The sequence below is a fragment of the Pleurodeles waltl genome, chromosome 2_1 (genome assembly GCF_031143425.1).
Source record: "Pleurodeles waltl isolate 20211129_DDA chromosome 2_1, aPleWal1.hap1.20221129, whole genome shotgun sequence".
In the NCBI taxonomy this organism is placed as follows: Eukaryota; Metazoa; Chordata; class Amphibia; order Caudata; family Salamandridae; genus Pleurodeles; species Pleurodeles waltl.
In genome coordinates, this window is record NC_090438.1 from 93,118,593 (window position 1) to 93,137,041 (window position 18,449).

At 41.9% G+C, this 18,449-nt stretch overlaps 1 protein-coding gene across 2 annotated transcripts in view; it reads left to right on the top strand.

Moving 5' to 3' along the window:
- Nucleotides 1-18,449, top strand: part of MTMR8 (myotubularin related protein 8) — a 226,249-nt gene that overhangs the window by 57,477 nt on the left and 150,323 nt on the right. For both annotated transcript variants that reach the window (XM_069210536.1, XM_069210544.1), the window contains exon 4: nucleotides 17,941-18,098. In XM_069210536.1, coding sequence (XP_069066637.1) covers nucleotides 17,941-18,098 — 158 coding nt within the window. The remainder of the gene's footprint in view (nucleotides 1-17,940; nucleotides 18,099-18,449) is intronic.

Genomic DNA, 18,449 nt, shown 5'->3' on the forward strand with positions numbered 1-18,449 from the left:
CTTTGTTTTTTGTTCACTTGTACTGGCCTTTATATTATTACATGTGATTAGCAAGTAAGAGCTATGAATTCAATTTCAGATACTACACAATTGAGTGGACTATGGTTGACACACCTGGTTCATGTTTATGCACTGTCCTGGATTTGTGTATTGGGTGTGGATGTTCTCATTGCAGTGTTTAATTTGAGGCAGTCATTGCTGGTGGGGCCCATTAGCACTCATTTTTTAGGCCGGTGGGACCCATCAGCACTTATTTTTCCTTATCAGATATTCCTTAGGAGCAAGAGAGGGGGAAACAAATAAAGGGGATGGAAGAGAAGACAGAAAAACCTTCAATGCGGGTAAAAGCAAGAGCGATAAAGAGGCAGACAGTATCTGGCAGTAGAAAGAGGCATGCAGTGGATTCAGGATTGTGCAGCCTTGGTATTTGGCACGAGGACAATTATTAACACCAACCACTGTCTTTTGAGCAGTGACAATGGTACTCATTTTGCTGCAAATTAAGCACTGCCTCATTGCGCTTTTCACCCTATGATCATCCTTTCCTGCACAGCAAAATGCCCTAGTTTTTGCCAAGATTTTAAGAGGAACGAAAATGATAGCTTGCAGGTTATATGACTGTGCTGAAATATAATTAGTGAAATGAGGGAATCTCGGGGTAATGAGGGATGATTTAGGGTGGGCGATGTAGAACCCCCAAGAGTTCAGCACCCATTAGAATTGATTAATATTGTGTGGGTTAATTAAAGAGAGAAGTTGGGTTGGTGAGTGTTCTTTTTACACTGAGTTTTACAATTTATGGCTTTATTTCTTCTTTTGCTGTTGCTCCGGCCACACTGATGTAGTGTAGAAACTGCAAAACTTTACCATTGGTGAACAAAACAATGTATAGCAGATCCTTAGTAATGTTCTTCAACATCCTTGAGACCACATTTTATGATCCATCAAGCTGTCATTAGATTCTTGCATGATGTGTTTGTGGTCTACCGTCTCAGTATTTACTAATTTAAAACTAACAGTGGCTGGCTAACTGGGTGACCACGATTCCATGAATATATTTTAGTGTTAGAACTACGGAGATTTACCTTGTTCCACAACTGCTGCAGGAGTGCCTCTATTAACAACTGTTTGTGTGTGCATGTTTGTTTGTCTTTGCCTTTTCATCTTTAATTTTTTTTAATCTGAACAGTACCAGTGAATTTGCCCTTCTTAGTTTTAAGTAAATCGATTTGTTGGAAGATGCGTAGTATCAAAAAGTGACATGAATGTGAAATAATGTTGTGAGTTGCATTTGGTTTCTTTGAAGAGAAGCAACTTTATTGAATCCCAATAGGCACTGATAGGTTTGAACGTCTGTGGTTTCCCCTGACTTGACTGATCTCCCCCAGAGAGATTTTAAACACGTTTGTACATTAGAAATCCCTCTCCCCCAATAAAACATTTCGTAGCTAGCTTCGGCAGTCCACAGTTCAGAATTTCTGGACAATCTCTTCACTTGCATTATGTACACTTGCGTGCATTCCTCTATTTAGCATAAATTAATAATTTCCCTTTGTCTGCTCTCCTTCCTTTCCACTCAACAGCTCAAGAATGTATTTACTCTTAAATAGCAGCTGTAACACTGAATTTGTAAAGGTCCATGTAGCACGTGCATTTTTCTCCTCCTGGTGTACTGTGCATTAGCTGGTTATTCTACTTGGTCAGAAGCATTGCCGTATTTTCCATGTAATGTTTTTCTCAATTGCTTACTTTGAAACGTTTTTTGATGTTTTTAACAGGAATGCAGATCTGTGAAAAAGGGAGAAGTTAGAGTCCAATTGTGTGGGTGTGAAACCATATCCTCTATTCGTAGGTTGCAAATCCTGTTTCTTAAACGTTCATTGTAGAGAAAGTCTAAATAGCTCAGTTTTCAGATGTTTCCTCAATGGCTTGTAAATGGGTTCTGATTTAAAGTTATATCTGGGGCCTTGCCGGCTCTGCGCTCCAGGCTCTTGAAGATTTGTTGGTTGTTTAGACAAGAAATTCTGAACAGAGGTGGGTATTTGCCCCAGTATGTCTCATGAACAGTTCAGAGGACCTTGAATTTGATCCTAACATATTCTTGGAGCCAATGGAGTGCTTCAGCCCCATGCTTGCACGAGCTTATGCACATTCTGGCAGCTTGGTTCTGTAGTCTTTGGAGTTTGGCAATCGCGGAATGGCTTGGAATGGTTTAAAAGCATGAAGACTTACACTAATCAAATACATATTCTCCTAATGCTAAAACCTGGATTGCATGGTCAAGTCAGGAAGCACAGTTGGGTGTATAATATGGTAATTTTTCCATTAAGAAAGTGATTTGGGTGTCATCTGGATGTTCAACTGTTACTGCTGGAGAAGTTGGTCTACAGAATGCATGTAAATGTTAAACAATAAATGAGAGAGTAAAGAGCCTTTAAGAAAGCATAAGACACTGATCGTGTTACCTTCTTAAGTGATTCTACCCTGAGTTTTTGACTTGGTGAGAAATGGTTGCTTGTGTAACTGAGAAGGTCTGGATACGCCTGCCCATTGTTTTAGCCTTTCCAGAGGCGGAGTATTGTGTAAACAGTGTCCTACAAATCAGAAAGATTTGAGTATAAGAGATGTCTTCTTGTTTTCCTTATGCCGAGATCTTTGTTTCTGATGTTGGTTAAGTCAGATTTAGTGCACCTCGCTGGCCTGTATCCAGATTGAGGGCATGGAGAAGGTGTTTAAGTTGAACAGCCTTGTAAGTTGTCTTGTATCCTCCTTTTCTGTGAACTTCATGGCGAATGGGAGTTTGGGGATTCATATGTGCCCCATATATGGGGTTTAATTTCTCATTCTCTATTGCTATGTATTTCACAAATTGAGAATGGGAAAGCACCAGGACTTAAGACTATGATAGTTACCTTTATGATGTCTGAATTGTTCCTAGTCTGTATGCTCTTTTCCATTATTCAGGTGCTCCTGCTGAGTCCTCTTTGATCAAACAATCATAGAGGCTGCATTCTTTAGTAAGGAAGAGAACTGATGAGGTCATGCAACTGTGGGACAGACCACATTTGTACTCCGATTTGTGGTACAGTGAGCTGCCGCTCTATTAACAACTCTGAAAGTAGATTCCAGCCATGTTACCAACTACCAGGAACACCTACAAGCTGATACTAAGAGTAGCGGAGACAATAATAAAAGTAATTGTAGCGTTATTGAACATGCACACATCTAGCAAGCACAAGAAAGCCATTTTATAATTTCCTGAAACCATCTAGCTTGGATTTATTCTGTGAAACAATTTCTGGATGGCATGTCAGTCACTCATCCCATGTGGATATAAATCTCTCTTGAAGGTTTTGCCATGATCTTTGCCAACATCGTAAGAGCACAATTTATTTATATAATCCCAGTAGCACGTTGCAAAGATTGTGCGAATTAAATATCCCTATCAATACCATCGGTTTTAGCTTTAGTCACAGCCCTTCCCCGAGTTCTTTTGTGTTGATCTGTTAATTGATATTTTTCTGGAGTTTCTACCATAATCAGCAACATTACTCTGGCTGATAAAGCTACCTTCCCAACTTCACGCAAACCTCTATCCACCCTGGAATCTCTAAATCTCCCTTAATTGATTGTAGGCACTTTTTTGTGTTTGGGCAGACATTGCCATTGGCTCATGTTCACTACCCCTGTGTTCTGTTGTTTGATCTAGTCATTACATGAACAACTGAAACATAATTTTCAAAGCAAGAAAACTAAATTTGATGGTGCAATAACTCTGGGGAAAAAAATATAGCTCTGAAATGTTTGGCAGAACCGAATTGTACCCTTTTGAGAATTTAGATGCCTATACTGAATGTTGTCTTGTCCTTGCTGAGTGCTTGTTAAGACATTTAAAAGAAAATTAATGCCATCCTAACTTGGTTACCTGATAGCAACAGAAGTGAAATTATGCTGGTTTGATAAAACAGATGACCTTTAAATCTGCAAAATGTGTTCCAAATTGTAGATTAATTTGAAAGGTTGCATGCTAGGGGAGTGCAAAGTTAGAATTGCATACTTTGCCAAGAAACGATCAACATGTAAAAATGCAGATAAATGAGGATTTTGCCATAGAAAAGACCCTAAAAATACTTTTTTTTATATAAGATGTTCCCAAAAACATTTTTATGGAAAAGTGTTTTGCAAAGATGATAACCTTGCAACTTTGTGGATCTGCCAATTTTTTTCTGATACGGCGCATGCAAAACCTCAAATCAGTCTCATCTTCATTGAGTCAGTGTCAGACATGCCCTGCAGCACTTGGGGCAACATGTCACTTCTTGACATTAGCAGTTCCAGTCAGAGATTCATAACCACCCCAGCATTCATGCAGGCATCATGTAACCGAAGCCCATCTATTTGAAGCTCTCTTGCCTTTTCAAGAGTTACCACCCAGACTTGTTCTGTTGGACAAGCTTTCACATTTTCTCTTTTTCAAGACCTAGAACAGAGAGAAATAAGGAGTGACTGACTCCCTCCCAGGGAGCACCAGAAGGGCACCTGAACAATCCCCTACATCTGACGTGGTGCAGTTACAGAAGGAAGTTTAACCCAAGACTGCCTAAAAGTCCACTTGACCAATTTGGATGTTGTGTCCTAATAACAAATAGATCACAGACTTCTAGACGTTATTCATCTGATATCCTGACATAAGAAGCATGACATCTGCAACTTGTAATATCCGAGAAAGTTAATTTATGAAACTCGAGTAGGATTTTAAGAAAACTGGAAGCTATCTCATGATCCCCATTAGTTTGAAAACGTGATGAAAACTATGGATAGGCATAGTGAGGGGCACTGATTGTGGCAGTATCAAAGGAATGCATCACAACAGTATACACGATTGGCATTAAGCCTCATGTACATTGGGAAGGGGTGTTCCCCCATGTCTCGTCAGATTGCTGTAGATAGTACAGGAGGTCTGAGGAACAGATGTGCATATGGTGGCAATATTTTGTCAGGCTCTACTGAGTAAGAACAAGGGAACTTAATCCGTGCATTGCTGCGATTTGGTTGTCATGGTTGTAAGAAATTAGTAGTGTAATTATGACCTGTGCTGACTGCATCTCACAGCAGCTACTAAATGTGGAATGCAGCAGGTAGGAAGTAGATTGTAGCACATTGATAAAGTACTCAGAAAATGTGAGAAATACTTACTGTGGAACAGATGATGCGTGCTGTAAAAATGGTCAGAAATCATTTTATACATAGGCTTTGCAACCAGCCCTAAATAGCAGTGCTGTTCTGTGTGGCTAGAAGAGATGTTGACATGCATGCTCCATTCCCCAATCTGTTTGGGATTGTGAATGGGTGGGTGTAAGACACTGAACATTGCAGTGTTTACTAGCACAAGAATACTATACGTACTGGTTTCTATACTATGGAGGTGATGTCACTGTGTTCAACAAGATTATGCCTTGTGGAAAAAAGGATGATGCATAGGCGGGTATGAGAATGTATAACCGAATGTGAGAAGAAATGAAAATGTCACTTACCCAGTGTACATCTGTTCGTGGCATCAGTCGCAGTAGATTCGCATGTTCTGCAATAGCTCGCCATCTGGTGTTGGGCCGGAGTGTTACAAGTTGTTTTTCTTCGAAGAAGTCTTTCGAGTCACGGGACCGAGTGACTCCTCCTTTTGTCTCCATTGCGCATGGGCGTCGACTCCATCTTCGATTGTTTTTCCCCGCAGAGGGTGAGGTAGGAGTTGAATTGTAGTAATAGTGCCCATGCAATGGAGTGACTAAGTATGCACCTATTTAAGGTTGAGATGACACATATATAAATAATTGAAGGTAACTTCCAAACTGCTACAGGCTCCCGGGGAGGCGGGTGGGCACATGCGAATCTACTGCGACCGATGCCACGAACAGATGTACACTGGGTAAGTGACATTTTCAGTTCGATGGCATCTGTCGCTGTAGATACGCATGTTCTGCATAGACTAGTAAGCAGTTATTTCCCCAAAAGCGGTGGATCAGCCTGTAGGAGTGGAAGTAGTCTGAAATAATGTTCTTAATACAGCTTGACCTACTGTGGCTTGTTGTGCGGATAACACGTATACACAGTAGTGCTTGGTGAATGTGTGAGGCGTAGACCATGTGGCTGCCTTACATATTTCTTGCATTGGGATGTTTCCTAGAAAGGCCATGGTAGCACCTTTCTTTCTGGTTGAGTGTGCCCTTGGTGTAATGGGCAGCTGTCGTTTAGCTTTAAGGTAGCAGATTTGGATGCATTTAACTATCCATCTGGCTATACCTTGTTTTGAGATTGGGTTTCCTGCATGAGGTTTTTGAAATGCAATAAAGAGTTGTTTAGTCTTTCTGATGTTTTTTGTTCTGTCAATGTAATACATCAATGCTCTTTTGACATCTAATGTATGTAGTGCCCTTTCAGCTACGGTATCTGGCTGTGGAAAGAACACTGGAAGTTCCACTGTTTGATTTAGATGGAACGGTGAAATAACCTTTGGCAAAAATTTAGGATTGGTCCTTAGGACGACTTTATTTTTGTGTAGTTGTATAAAAGGTTCCTGTATTGTAAACGCCTGAATCTCGCTTACTCTTCTTAGGGAAGTAATGGCGATGAGAAATGCCACCTTCCAGGTTAGGAACTGTATGTCGCAGGAGTGCATGGGTTCAAAAGGTGGACCCATAAGTCTAGTTAGGACAACATTTAGGTTCCATGAAGGAACAGGTAGTGTTCTTGGTGGTATAATTCACCTAAGGCCCTCCATGAATGCTTTAATGACTGGTATCTTATATAGGGAAGTTGAATAGGTAGTCTGCAGGTATGCAGATATTGCTGCAAGGTGTATTTTAATGGAAGAGAAAGCTAGGTTAGATTTTTGTAAGTGAAGCAAGTAACCCACTACATGTTCTGGAGTTGTGTGTAATGGTTGTATTTGATTAATATGGCAGTAGCAAACAAACCTCTTCCATTTACTTGCATAACAGTGCCTGGTGGATGGCCTTCTGGCTTGTTTTATGACTTCCATACATTCTTTGGTAAGTTGTAAGTGCCCGAATTCTAGGATTTCAGGAGCCAGATTGCTAGATTCAGCGATGCTGGATCTGGGTGTCTGATCTTTTGGTTGTGCTGTGTCAACAGATCTGGCCTGTTGGGCAATTTGATGCAGGGTACTACTGATAGGTCTAGCAGCGTTGTGTACCAGGGTTGCCTTGCCCAAGTTGGTGCTATCAATATGAGTTTGAGTTTGCTTTGACTGAGTTTGTTTACCAGGTAAGGAAGGAGAGGGAGAGGAGGAAAAGCGTAAGCAAATATCCCTGACCAGTTCATCCATAGGGCATTGCCTTGGGATTGTTTGTGTGGGTATCTGGATGCGAAGTTTTGGCATTTTGCGTTCTCCTTTGTCGCAAACAAGTCTATCTGAGGTGTTCCCCAGAGTTTGAAATAAGTGTTCAGAATTTGGGGGTGAATTTCCCATTCGTGGACCCGTTGATGATCTCGAGAGAGATTGTCTGCGAGTTGATTTTGGATCCCTGGTATAAACTGTGCTATTAGGCGAATTTGGTTGTGAATTGCCCAATGCCAATTTTTTTGTGCTAGCAGGCTTAACTGCGTGGAGTGCGTCCCCCCCTGCTTGTTTAGATAATACATTGTTGTCATGTTGTCTGTTTTGACGAGAATGTATTTGTGAACTATTATTGGTTGGAAGGCTTTTAGTGCTTGAAAAACTGCTAGAAGTTCTAGGTGATTGATATGCAGTTTTGTTTGATGTACGTTCCATTGTCCTTGTATGCTGTGTTGATCGAGGTGTGCTCCCCACCCTGTCATGGAAGCATCTGTTGTTACTACGTATTGTGGCACTGGGTCTTGGAAAGGCCGCCCCTTGTTTAAATTTATGTTGTTCCACCACAGAAGCGAGAGGTAAGTTTGGCGGTCTATTAACACCAGATCTAGAAGGTGACCCTGTGCTTGAGACCACTGTGATGCTAGGCATTGTTGTAAGGGCCTCATGTGCAGTCTTGCGTTTGGGACAATGGCTATGCATGAAGACATCATGCCTAGGAGTTGTAATACCATCTTTGCCTGTATCTTTTGTGTTGGATACATGCGTTGTATGATGGTGTTGAAATTTTGAATTCTTTGTGGACTTGGAGTGGCTACTCCCTTTGATGTGTCTATTATGGCTCCTAGGTATTGTTGTACCTTGCGCGGCAGAATGTTGGATTTTGTAAAGTTGACTGTGAACCCGAGTTTGAAGAGGGTTTGTATGATCTGATTTGTGTGATTTGAGCACTGTATGAACGAATGGGCCTTGATTAGCCAGTCGTCCAAATATGGGAACACATGTATTTGCTGCCTTCTTATGTGTGCAGCGACTACCGCTAGACATTTGGTAAAGACTCTTGGTGCGGTTGTTAATCCGAAAGGCAGTACCTTGAATTGGTAATGTATTCCTTTGAATACAAACCTTAGGTATTTCCTGTGCAATGGGTGTATTGGTATATGGAAATAAGCATCCTTGAGGTCTAAAGTTGCCATGTAGTCGTGTAGTTTTAGCAATGGCAATACTTCTTGTAGTGTGACCATGTGGAAGTGGTCTGATTTGATGAAAGTGTTTACTACTCTGAGGTCTAGGATTGGTCTCAGTGTTTTGTCCTTCTTTGGTATCAGAAAGTACAGTGAGTAAACTCCTGTGTTTATTTGTGTGTTTGGCACTAATTCGATTGCATTCTTTTGCAATAGTGCCTGCACTTCTATCTCCAGGAGATTGGAATGGTGTGTTGTTAAATTTTGTGCTTTTGGTGGTATGTTTGGAGGGAATTGTAGAAATTCTATGCAATAACCATGTTGGATAATTGCTAGAACCCAAGTGTCTGTAGTGATTTTCTCCCATGCTTTGTAAAAATGACCTATTCTTCCCCCCACTGGTGTTGTGTGGAGGGGGTGAGTGACATGTGAGTCACTGTTTAGTAGTAGGGGTTTTGGGGCTTTGGAATCTTCCTCTATTTCTAGGGAATTGCCCTCCTCTATATTGTCCCCGAAAACCTCCTCTATACTGTCCCTGGTAACTGGACGGTGTGGCTTGTGAGGTGCTGGCTTGTGTGCTTTGACCCCGAAACCCCCCTCGAAAGGGCGTTTTACGGAATGTGCTGTAATTCCCTCTGCTCTGCGGGGAGTAGAGTGCGCCCATGGCTTTGGCAGTGTCCGTATCTTTTTTGAGTTTCTCAATCGCTGTGTCCACTTCTGGACCGAACAGTTCTTTTTCATTAAAAGGCATATTGAGAACTGCTTGTTGAATCTCTGGTTTAAATCCAGACGTTCGGAGCCATGCATGCCTTCTGATAGTTACAGATGTATTAATTGTCCGTGCAGCTGTATCTGCAGCGTCCATGGAGGAGCGGATCTGGTTGTTGGAAATGGTCTGTCCCTCCTCAACCACTTGTTTTGCCCTATTTTGTAAGTCCTTGGGCAGATGTTCAATGAGATGTTGCATCTCATCCCAATGGGCTCTGTCATAGCGCGCAAGAAGTGCCTGGGAGTTCGCGATGCGCCACTGGTTTGCAGCTTGTGCTGCGACACTGTTACCAGCTGCATCGAACTTGCGGCTTTCTTTATCTGGGGGTGGTGCATCTCCAGATGTGTGAGAGTTGGCCCTTTTCCTAGCTGCTCCTACAACGACAGAGTCTGGTGGCAGCTGTGTAGTGATGAAAACCGGGTCCGTAGGAGGCGGCTTATACTTCTTTTCCACCCTTGGTGTGATTGCCCTACTTTTGACCGGCTCCTTAAAGATGTCTTTTGCGTGCCGGAGCATACCAGGGAGCATAGGCAGGCTTTGGTATGAGCTGTGGGTGGAGGAGAGTGTGTTGAATAAGAAATCATCCTCGACCTGTTCTGAGTGGAGGCTTACGTGGTGAAATTGTGCTGCTCTAGCCACCACTTGAGAGTACGCGGTGCTGTCTTCTGGTGGAGATGGCTTTGTAGGGTATGCCTCCGGACTGTTATCTGACACTGGGGCGTCGTATAAGTCCCATGCGTCCTGATCTTGGTCACCCTGGCTCATGGTGGTGTGAGCTGGGGAGTGTGATGGAGTTTGTGCTGGTGAAACGTTAATCACGGGCGGAGGAGAGGGTGGTGGTGTAACTCTTTTCACCACTTTTGGTTGTGGTGTTTGTTCCGTCTGGAACTCCAACCTTCTCTTTCTCCTAATGGGGGGAAGGGTGCTTATTTTTCCTGTCCCCTGCTGAATGAAGATACGCTTTTGCGTATGGTCCACATCAGTTGCTTGTAGCTCTTCCTCAAACCTATGCTTCTGCATTTGGGAGGTTAGCGAGTGCTCTTCTGTATAAGAGCCTGAAGCTGGGTCTCTTGCAGTTTGTTTCGGCATCGAAACTTTGTCTGCGTGTTTTTTCGGCTCCGAGGTGACTTTTTTCCTTTTCGGGGCCGAAACCTCTCGGCGTCGATCTGTTTCGGTGCCGCTGTCTCGGCGTCGAGCCGTGTCCACACCGGCATCTCGGTGTCGAGGCTTGTCTCCAGCACTTTCTCGGTCCCGAGAAGGCTGCGTGCCGGTGTCTCGACCGGAGTCGGACGATCTCGGCACTGTTTGGGCCTTTTTCGGTGCCGACGGTCGGTCACCGAATTTATGGGTCGAGCCATGGCCTGGTGGCAGTGGCGTCCCCTGGGCCTTGTAAATGTTTCTGTGTGGTTTTCGACGTCTTACTCACGGTTTGTGTATCGTCGAATCCTTCGGAGTCTGAGTCTTGGATCGAGAAGGTACCTTCCTCTTCCTGTTCCTCGAACTCCCGGTGGGCTGTCGGTGCGGACGCCATCTGAAGTCTTCTGGCTCGACGGTCTCGGAGTGTTTTTCGGGACCGGAACGCACGACAGGCCTCGCAGGTGTCTTCGCTGTGCTCAGGTGACAGGCACAGGTTGCAGACCAAGTGTTGGTCTGTGTAGGGGTATTTATTGTGGCATTTGGGGCAGAAACGGAACGGGGTCCGTTCCATCGGCGTTCTTCAGCACGCGGTCGGGCCGACCAGGCCCTGACGGAGGATCGAAAAACTACCCCGAAGGGCACCGGAGCTCTTCGATCTTCGATGCGGTGTGAAATCTAAGTACGCCGATCCCGAACGCAACAATACCGACGAAAATCTTCCGAAATTAACTATTTTTTCCGTTCCGAAACTCGGAGCGACAGGAACACGTCCGAACCCGATGGCGGAAAAAAAACAATCGAAGATGGAGTCGACGCCCATGCGCAATGGAGACAAAAGGAGGAGTCACTCGGTCCCGTGACTCGAAAGACTTCTTCGAAGAAAAACAACTTGTAACACTCCGGCCCAACACCAGATGGCGAGCTATTGCAGAACATGCGTATCTACAGCGACAGATGCCATCGAACATTATACTTCTTGATTCACTTTAATGAGGCATGTTTTGTTTTATTAAATGCTGATAAATGTTTTTTTTTTAAATCTGCAACCTAAGCCCGACCTTGAATGCACTTTGCGTCTGTTGTTGTAAGAGAAGTCAGAGTTGGTGTTTCTCTGTTCAAACTCCTGCTCTGTCAAATGCCACCTCATTTAAAAAATGATGAGTTAGTGGTCGCACAGCTTTCATGAAAAGCCCCTAAAATGTAAAGTACTTTCCCTACAATTTCAAAAAGGTTTCCTTTACAATTTTATAGGTGGGAGACTTGTTGGAGTGCATTTCTGGTACCTCATTTGAAAGGCCTGAGCCAAGGTGTTTAGATCTTCTGTGGTGCATTTTCTGTATCCTGGAGTTCATACTGATTCACATGTCAATGCATGCCTTCACCTATACCTCAGGTAAAAGCCTATAACTCTGATGACCATCTTGGAACAGAGATTAAGTGACATCACCTCTCATTTTGTGGCACATCTGCCAGACGATAGAAATGCCAAAATGCACAATCTCAAACACAGTAATAACGTAATGAGAAGCTCCCAATTGAGTTACTAGACATTTTAATGCTGGAGTTATCTTTTCAGAAAACACTGTGACCCCGTGGCCTCCTAAATGCCCGTAGACTGTGTTGTGGATGCACAGTTTTGGAAATACTGAGGTTTTTGTTCTTAAACTTTGGTTGTTCTGTTTATCAAAAAAACGTTGGTTGTTCATGTGATTTTAAGCCTTACCATTAATTGAGGAAAAGCTTAGGATGTTTCTTTCTTTGAGACTGCATGTCTAGTTTTCATCTGTCCTAAAGCAAGTTTAGGAATCTTCCTGAGCTGCACTTTGGAGGACCATCTTTAGATACGTCTTTTCACCCTGACAGCACCTTCAGACTATATAGGACGGAAATAGTCACCCATGTAAGGAAATTCAGGGAATTCTTTTGTGGTGTATTTTTCATCAGTCCTAGGCCAAGCAGGGACTATTATATCAATCGGAGCCTTTTACCATTGGTGTCGTGGAGCTTAACCTTACTATTGAGACTGAAACTGAGCACCCGTTACACCCCCTTAGCACTTGGGAGATGGTGTGGGTTTAGACACTCACAGGTTGTTAGCAGGATGGTGAGGAGTAGGGTGATGGGAGTCCCCAGGCGATAGAAACTCAAAACAAGGGTACAAAAGTAAGAGCAGCAGTGCTACCTAACTACCTGTTAACCCGTGGGGGTAATCTTTCATGTGAACAATTGCCAGGAAAGGGCAGGGGAAATATCTGTTGCTTCAAAGGAGCCCTCTGATTCTTCTCCACACCTACTACAAAGGACCTTTAGAATGTCCTGGAAGAGTTATTTTGTACACGTATGATGTCTGGACGCTGTCAAACCCTTCATCTTGGGTACTGCTTGAATGTAGCAGTTACAAACCGGATTCCAGTGTGGCTCTGACCACATGAATTACATCCATATATACATGCATCCGCTGTACACGCAGGAAGATGTATACCTACAAAATCCATGTCACACATGGATGGACGGAGAACTTACTTGCAGGGCACCGGCAGACCACCTTACAAAAGGTGTCGAGAGGTCACTAGTTTGATTCTTTCACTGGCTGGTAAAAAGGCCAGCTATGCCATTAAAAATAGTTTTCTGCCTCCACTTTCAGTCCTGTCCAGTTCGGCAAGCTGGCGGTAGTCTTGTTCAGGAAGAATGGTGCACGGGGTGTACCTGACCAGACCACACACCCTTGCTCCAGGTGTCCATCTGTGTCACAGTACCCTCCAGCACACACATGTGGCTGTATGTGCTGACTGTGAGAGTCGAAGTTCTACTGCTTACTATGGTGAACTTGAGGCAGCAGCATCGCTTCTGAGATGGCTCTGGCAATCACCGTCCCATCATCTTTTATGCTCCGTTCAGGACCTTGCACATTTGTATCTTCCTGTTGGAGAAACGTCTCTGCAGAAGGTATGTTGGCCACCCTGTGAGACCATGTGATATTTTATAATCATAAACGTTAGAAGGAACACAAACACTAGTTATCAGCTGTCATGCAGAAATAATTGCACCTGTGCCCTACAGATTATTTTATTTCTTATTGTTAAATCCTTTTAGTGGAGAGATACCATTTCATGAAGTTCAGATTGGAGGTTTCTAAGATACTAAAGCGTTTTTTCTACTGTCTTCTCTAAATGTAATTTCTTGTTTTTGTGTACGTCTTCAAATAACCATTTCCTATTTAACTACCTCATGTTGGATTTTGCGCCTTCAGCTTTCTTTTTTGTTTTTTTTAAAGAAAAGTTGTTGGGTTTTTGCTTTCCAACATTCAATAATTATTCAATGCACAAATACAGTATTTCATAACACACATAAGCGACTGAAGAGGATCCTGAATGAGGCTCAAGTGGTTTTCAGTATTTCCTACTGCCTTATTTCTCACCCCCCCACTCCCTCCCATAGTTTCGTCTTAGAAAATAAATGAAAGTTTTTACAGTCTGAAGACCAAATATATATCCCTGCTTCTTAGCCCCTTTCCAAATCCTCAGTTACATAGAGATATTTGGGATAGTCATCTCTCCAGCGGTAGCCAAGCACCAGGAACCTAAGAGTGTATCAGGTTCATGTACCTGTGTTTCACATACAGTTCACCTCCCCAACCCTGTGATACTCGTCCATGTGAAAATGACCTCCTCCAGAGGTTTGTCATTTTACCTCTTACAAAAGTTCTTTAATTTTGCCTCCCGCTTCTACACTGCATCTGGTTTTCTAGTCCTGGGGACTGCTGACCACCATGTTAAAATTTTGTCCATTGACCACACGTTTCCATCTCTGTTCCCGCTACTTGTTGCTTATTCCTGTTCGGATTTACAGCTCATCTCTCTTCTGTTTAGCCGACAGTAACCCCAGATTGTAGAATCTGGCTTCATGCTTCTTTAACTCTGGATGATGAAATAGGCCCAGTAAGCCAACTGCGTCGTAGCCAGTGGCCTCACCTGTTTCCATCACAACCCTACTCCAGCACAACATTCACATTCCATAGGTAAAAAAAACCTCACTTTTTCCTTCTGACATTGTGTTTCTTACCTTGAGTTGTGCTATCAGGGTAGCAGTGGGCATAGCAAACACTGGAAGAGCAAATTTACTGTTGTACCTCATAAAATATCAGGAGAAAGTGCAAGTTTCCCTGAAAATAATTTGAGAGGCCTATTTATTATTATAACTGCAGTTCTAGCATACTTTCGGGAAAGTTGAAAATCCTCCAAGTTTTTTAAGAAAAAGTTCAGAAGTGGGAATTTTACATTGAACAAAGTTAGGCTCAAGGCAAATAACTAGAAACACAACAATGTTGGCATTTTCCGGAATTAGCGCTAAATAGCTTCTGAATCTTAACTGGGTTAAAGTATGTCTGATTTAAAGAATTTAACTAATATTGCTTAAATCTAAAGTTTCTAGGAAACCCAACTTACATACGTTGTTGCCCTCTCAGCGTTCACTTTAAAGTGGATTTATAGCCTTCCTTTTAGTTTTGTTGCCCAACTTTATACGTGTTGACTCAAATGTTTTGGTAGTTTTTAGGTCGCGCAAGTGCTTTGACCTGTTGTAAGAATTGTAGGCTTTTAACCACACCTCCGCACTCCCATCACTTTCACACATTCATGGCCTTGCCTTTCAAAATCCTTTCTTATCATTGCTTCACGTTTGTCCCTCCTTGGGGCAGTTTTGCTACTGCCTTACTCGTGCTCATGGCAGACCTGGCGCTTTGAATCGGCTTGCTTACGTCAGCTATTTTACTTTTCATTTTCAATTTAATTGGCAAGAAAAGTCCAGTTAAGTTTTTACAGCGCTAATAACTCTAACTCGAGCAAATGCGAGACCCATTGCATTGCAAATGCTTGTTATATATTGTGGTTGACAACATTTAACCTATTCATCTTTACTTCTATAGTAAAATATATGTATGCTTTCTTGTTTAAGGGTTTGCTTGACTTATTATTCTAGAGATGCACAATTGAGACAAACATTTTATTTCTTGAATCCTGTATCACATTAAACATTGGATATAATGACAAAACCAGAAATAGCTGTAGCTTCTGTGCATGAAAATTAAATCAAGAAGCTATAAATAATTGCTGTCTATGCCAACTAAATATGAATATCTCCAGTGACAACCGTAGCCTGTTTCGTTTGCGTTGCTCATAAAAAGTAAACACTCATAATTATTTTAATTTTAAACGAATGCATTAAATTCTAAATCTCCAAATGCTCAGTATTCAGGTGGTTGTACCCAGCACATGCTTGGGACTATTGACAAAAGCATTCATGAGCACTGGAAGTAATTCTACAGGGGTATTATTTTACGTACTAATATTCACTTTTGTGAATAGGCTGTGAAACGTTAGGCTTGATTTACTTATAACACAGCATATTATCAGAACCTGTCAGGAAGTAGGCTAATAGGGGTGTGCAAGCAGGCAGGCATGACTGTAAGACAATACACATGCATAAGAGATGGACTGGTGCTCTTGTGCGGATATCAAATATGCCTTTATACGGGGTCTGGAATTTATTAAAATATATTTTTGTCAATGTGACAATCTACTTCATAAATCTACTTGTCCTGTAAAAATTCTACTTCTCCCTTTGATGCCATGTAGTGCAGCGACAAATTATGACCGCAATCTCATGTAAGAGCTCTAATAATAGTCTCGCTGTGATTATGCCAGGGCTAATAGTATAGTAGGGATTGAATAATAGCTATTTCCTTATTTTGCACCTTTCCCCAGATCTACATACTAGTGGTGGAGGTAGCGGTAAACAAGAGTTTTAGGGTTAGAAAACCCTTTTCAGTTTGTGCAAACCTACTATCTTGCATGTTTTAAGAGTTTTCACCAGCTCTTCACTAATATTTTCCCATATTGAGGGAGGTTGAAAATTTACTCTTTACAAAGGCAAAGGTAAAACTTATTCCAGGGTTGGAAAAAAAAGTAGTTGGAGGGAAGTTTACTTGTAAAAATCTCAACAGATTTTCGCATGAGCAAATCTACACATGCAAATTTGCTTGTGCTAAAATACAGTTCATAAATAACCTCCTTTTCTAGGAGTACTGGTCTACATGGGTAAATTCATGAAATACAGAAATCTGCACTAATGCAAATGCATCTAACCTGGGTGCACTTTTGTGACTTTCTTTAGGAATTGGGCCCCTAGTTAGGTCTGGTGTTAACCAAGATTTTTTGTTTTTATTAAAATTGTAACACTCTCTGTATCCATCTGTCGGCTGGCTTCACACTGAGTGATAGCAGCCTGCTCTTTCCCAAGGAGATATCGGCACAAAAAGTAGTTTCATTAATTGCCAGGAACTACTGTGGACATGTGTGCTTTTTGAGACCAAGAAATAGTTTTGCTTTTTGCCAATGTTTGTTACACTGGTGAGGGCCCAGCAGTTATCCACAAAGTTTTACAAAAGCCAAGTCAAAACAAGACACACATTGACAAAACTAAACGACTGATCACCAATGTCAGACCTATTGGTTTTGCCAATGCTTGTTTATTTTAATGTTTTCCATAATCTTGTTGGAACTGGTTACACTGGCTGTTTTTTTTCATTACTAATATTTTTGGGGAAATACTAGCATACATCAACACATGTTACTAAAATAATGCTTCAAAACATTGGTACCTAAAATTAGTAATTTAGCAAAACATTGTTTTTTCCTAGTTGCATTTTTTTGTGAATATTTTATTTTGAAAGCATCAATCTCACTTTCAAGCTTATGCAAACATTTACACCCAACCATAGAGCATTGAGGGAGCATTACGCATAGCCTCATATTAAACTTTGCACACTTGTTTTCTGGAACCACTGTCAGTAGTGCAGGCCCAGTTTAGAACATTTATTTAGAACTGTCACCCTAATAATAAAGGCTTTGCATTAATTAACCATAAATACACCTTCAAACAGCACTAACATGTGGATGCAAATATTATTTCAACTGCAGACAATTCCCTTCATTTCCCGTAATGTAGTACTGTAAACTGACAGCCAAGGGGCTTGTGCTGCGCAGGGGGTTGGGACCACTTGTCCCCAGGACAAAATAAAAATGAAAACTTGTTCTTGTCCCCAAACAATACGTCATGGACGTCGGGCTACAGGAATTCCACACCCCTGCCTTCATAGCAGTTTCCATCTGACGTAGAAATTGAGCTCACCAGCCACCATGGTAATCAAGTCATGGGTTGCACCTTCATTGAGAATGTGTTTTTAGCTTGCAGGTTTTTTTTTTTTTTTTTTTTACAATCTTTTCAATGCTGCTGGGAGCTAATATAGTTTGTTCTGTAGATGTAATAACTAAGAGAGCATCCTGTTTTTTTTTTTTTTTACCATACTCTTAACTGTTGATAAGGTATGTTGTGTTTGGAGTGGCATTGGCATGCAATTTAATGAATGAATCTTGTTTCTGCCAGGAGAAGGCTGGATTACTGTAAATGTTCAAAATAATGTGTTATTTGTTTTTATCCAGAAAACCACGAGGACCTGTATGCTTTCTCTTACAATCCGAAATTTTACCCAGAAGAGCGGGAGGAGGGATGGAAGCTGATCGATGTGAAAGAGGACTTTTCTCGCATGGGCATCCCCAATGAGCACTGGCAAATAACAGACGTAAACAAAGGCTATGAGGTAACAGCAGCAAAGCCGGCAGTTCCCTTTCTCAAAATACGAAATCACAGTAAAAGTAACTAAAGGACTTGATGGTATTTTATGAGTGGGAGGATTGTCATAATAAAATACAGGCAAAGTCAAATATTTCAGATTATGCTGGCAGTAAGTAACTGCTTTCTACATTTTAATTCCATACTGACCCTTAATAACTATCCTGCATGCACTCTGCAGTGCCTCTTGCCTTCCTAGACTACATCCAGTATAATGAGATGATCAGCAACCATTCCTTTTAGTTGCCCAGCAGCCAATCACAGTAGTCTGAAAATCTGAAACAATCCTAATTGGTTCCATAATGGCTAATCAGACTGA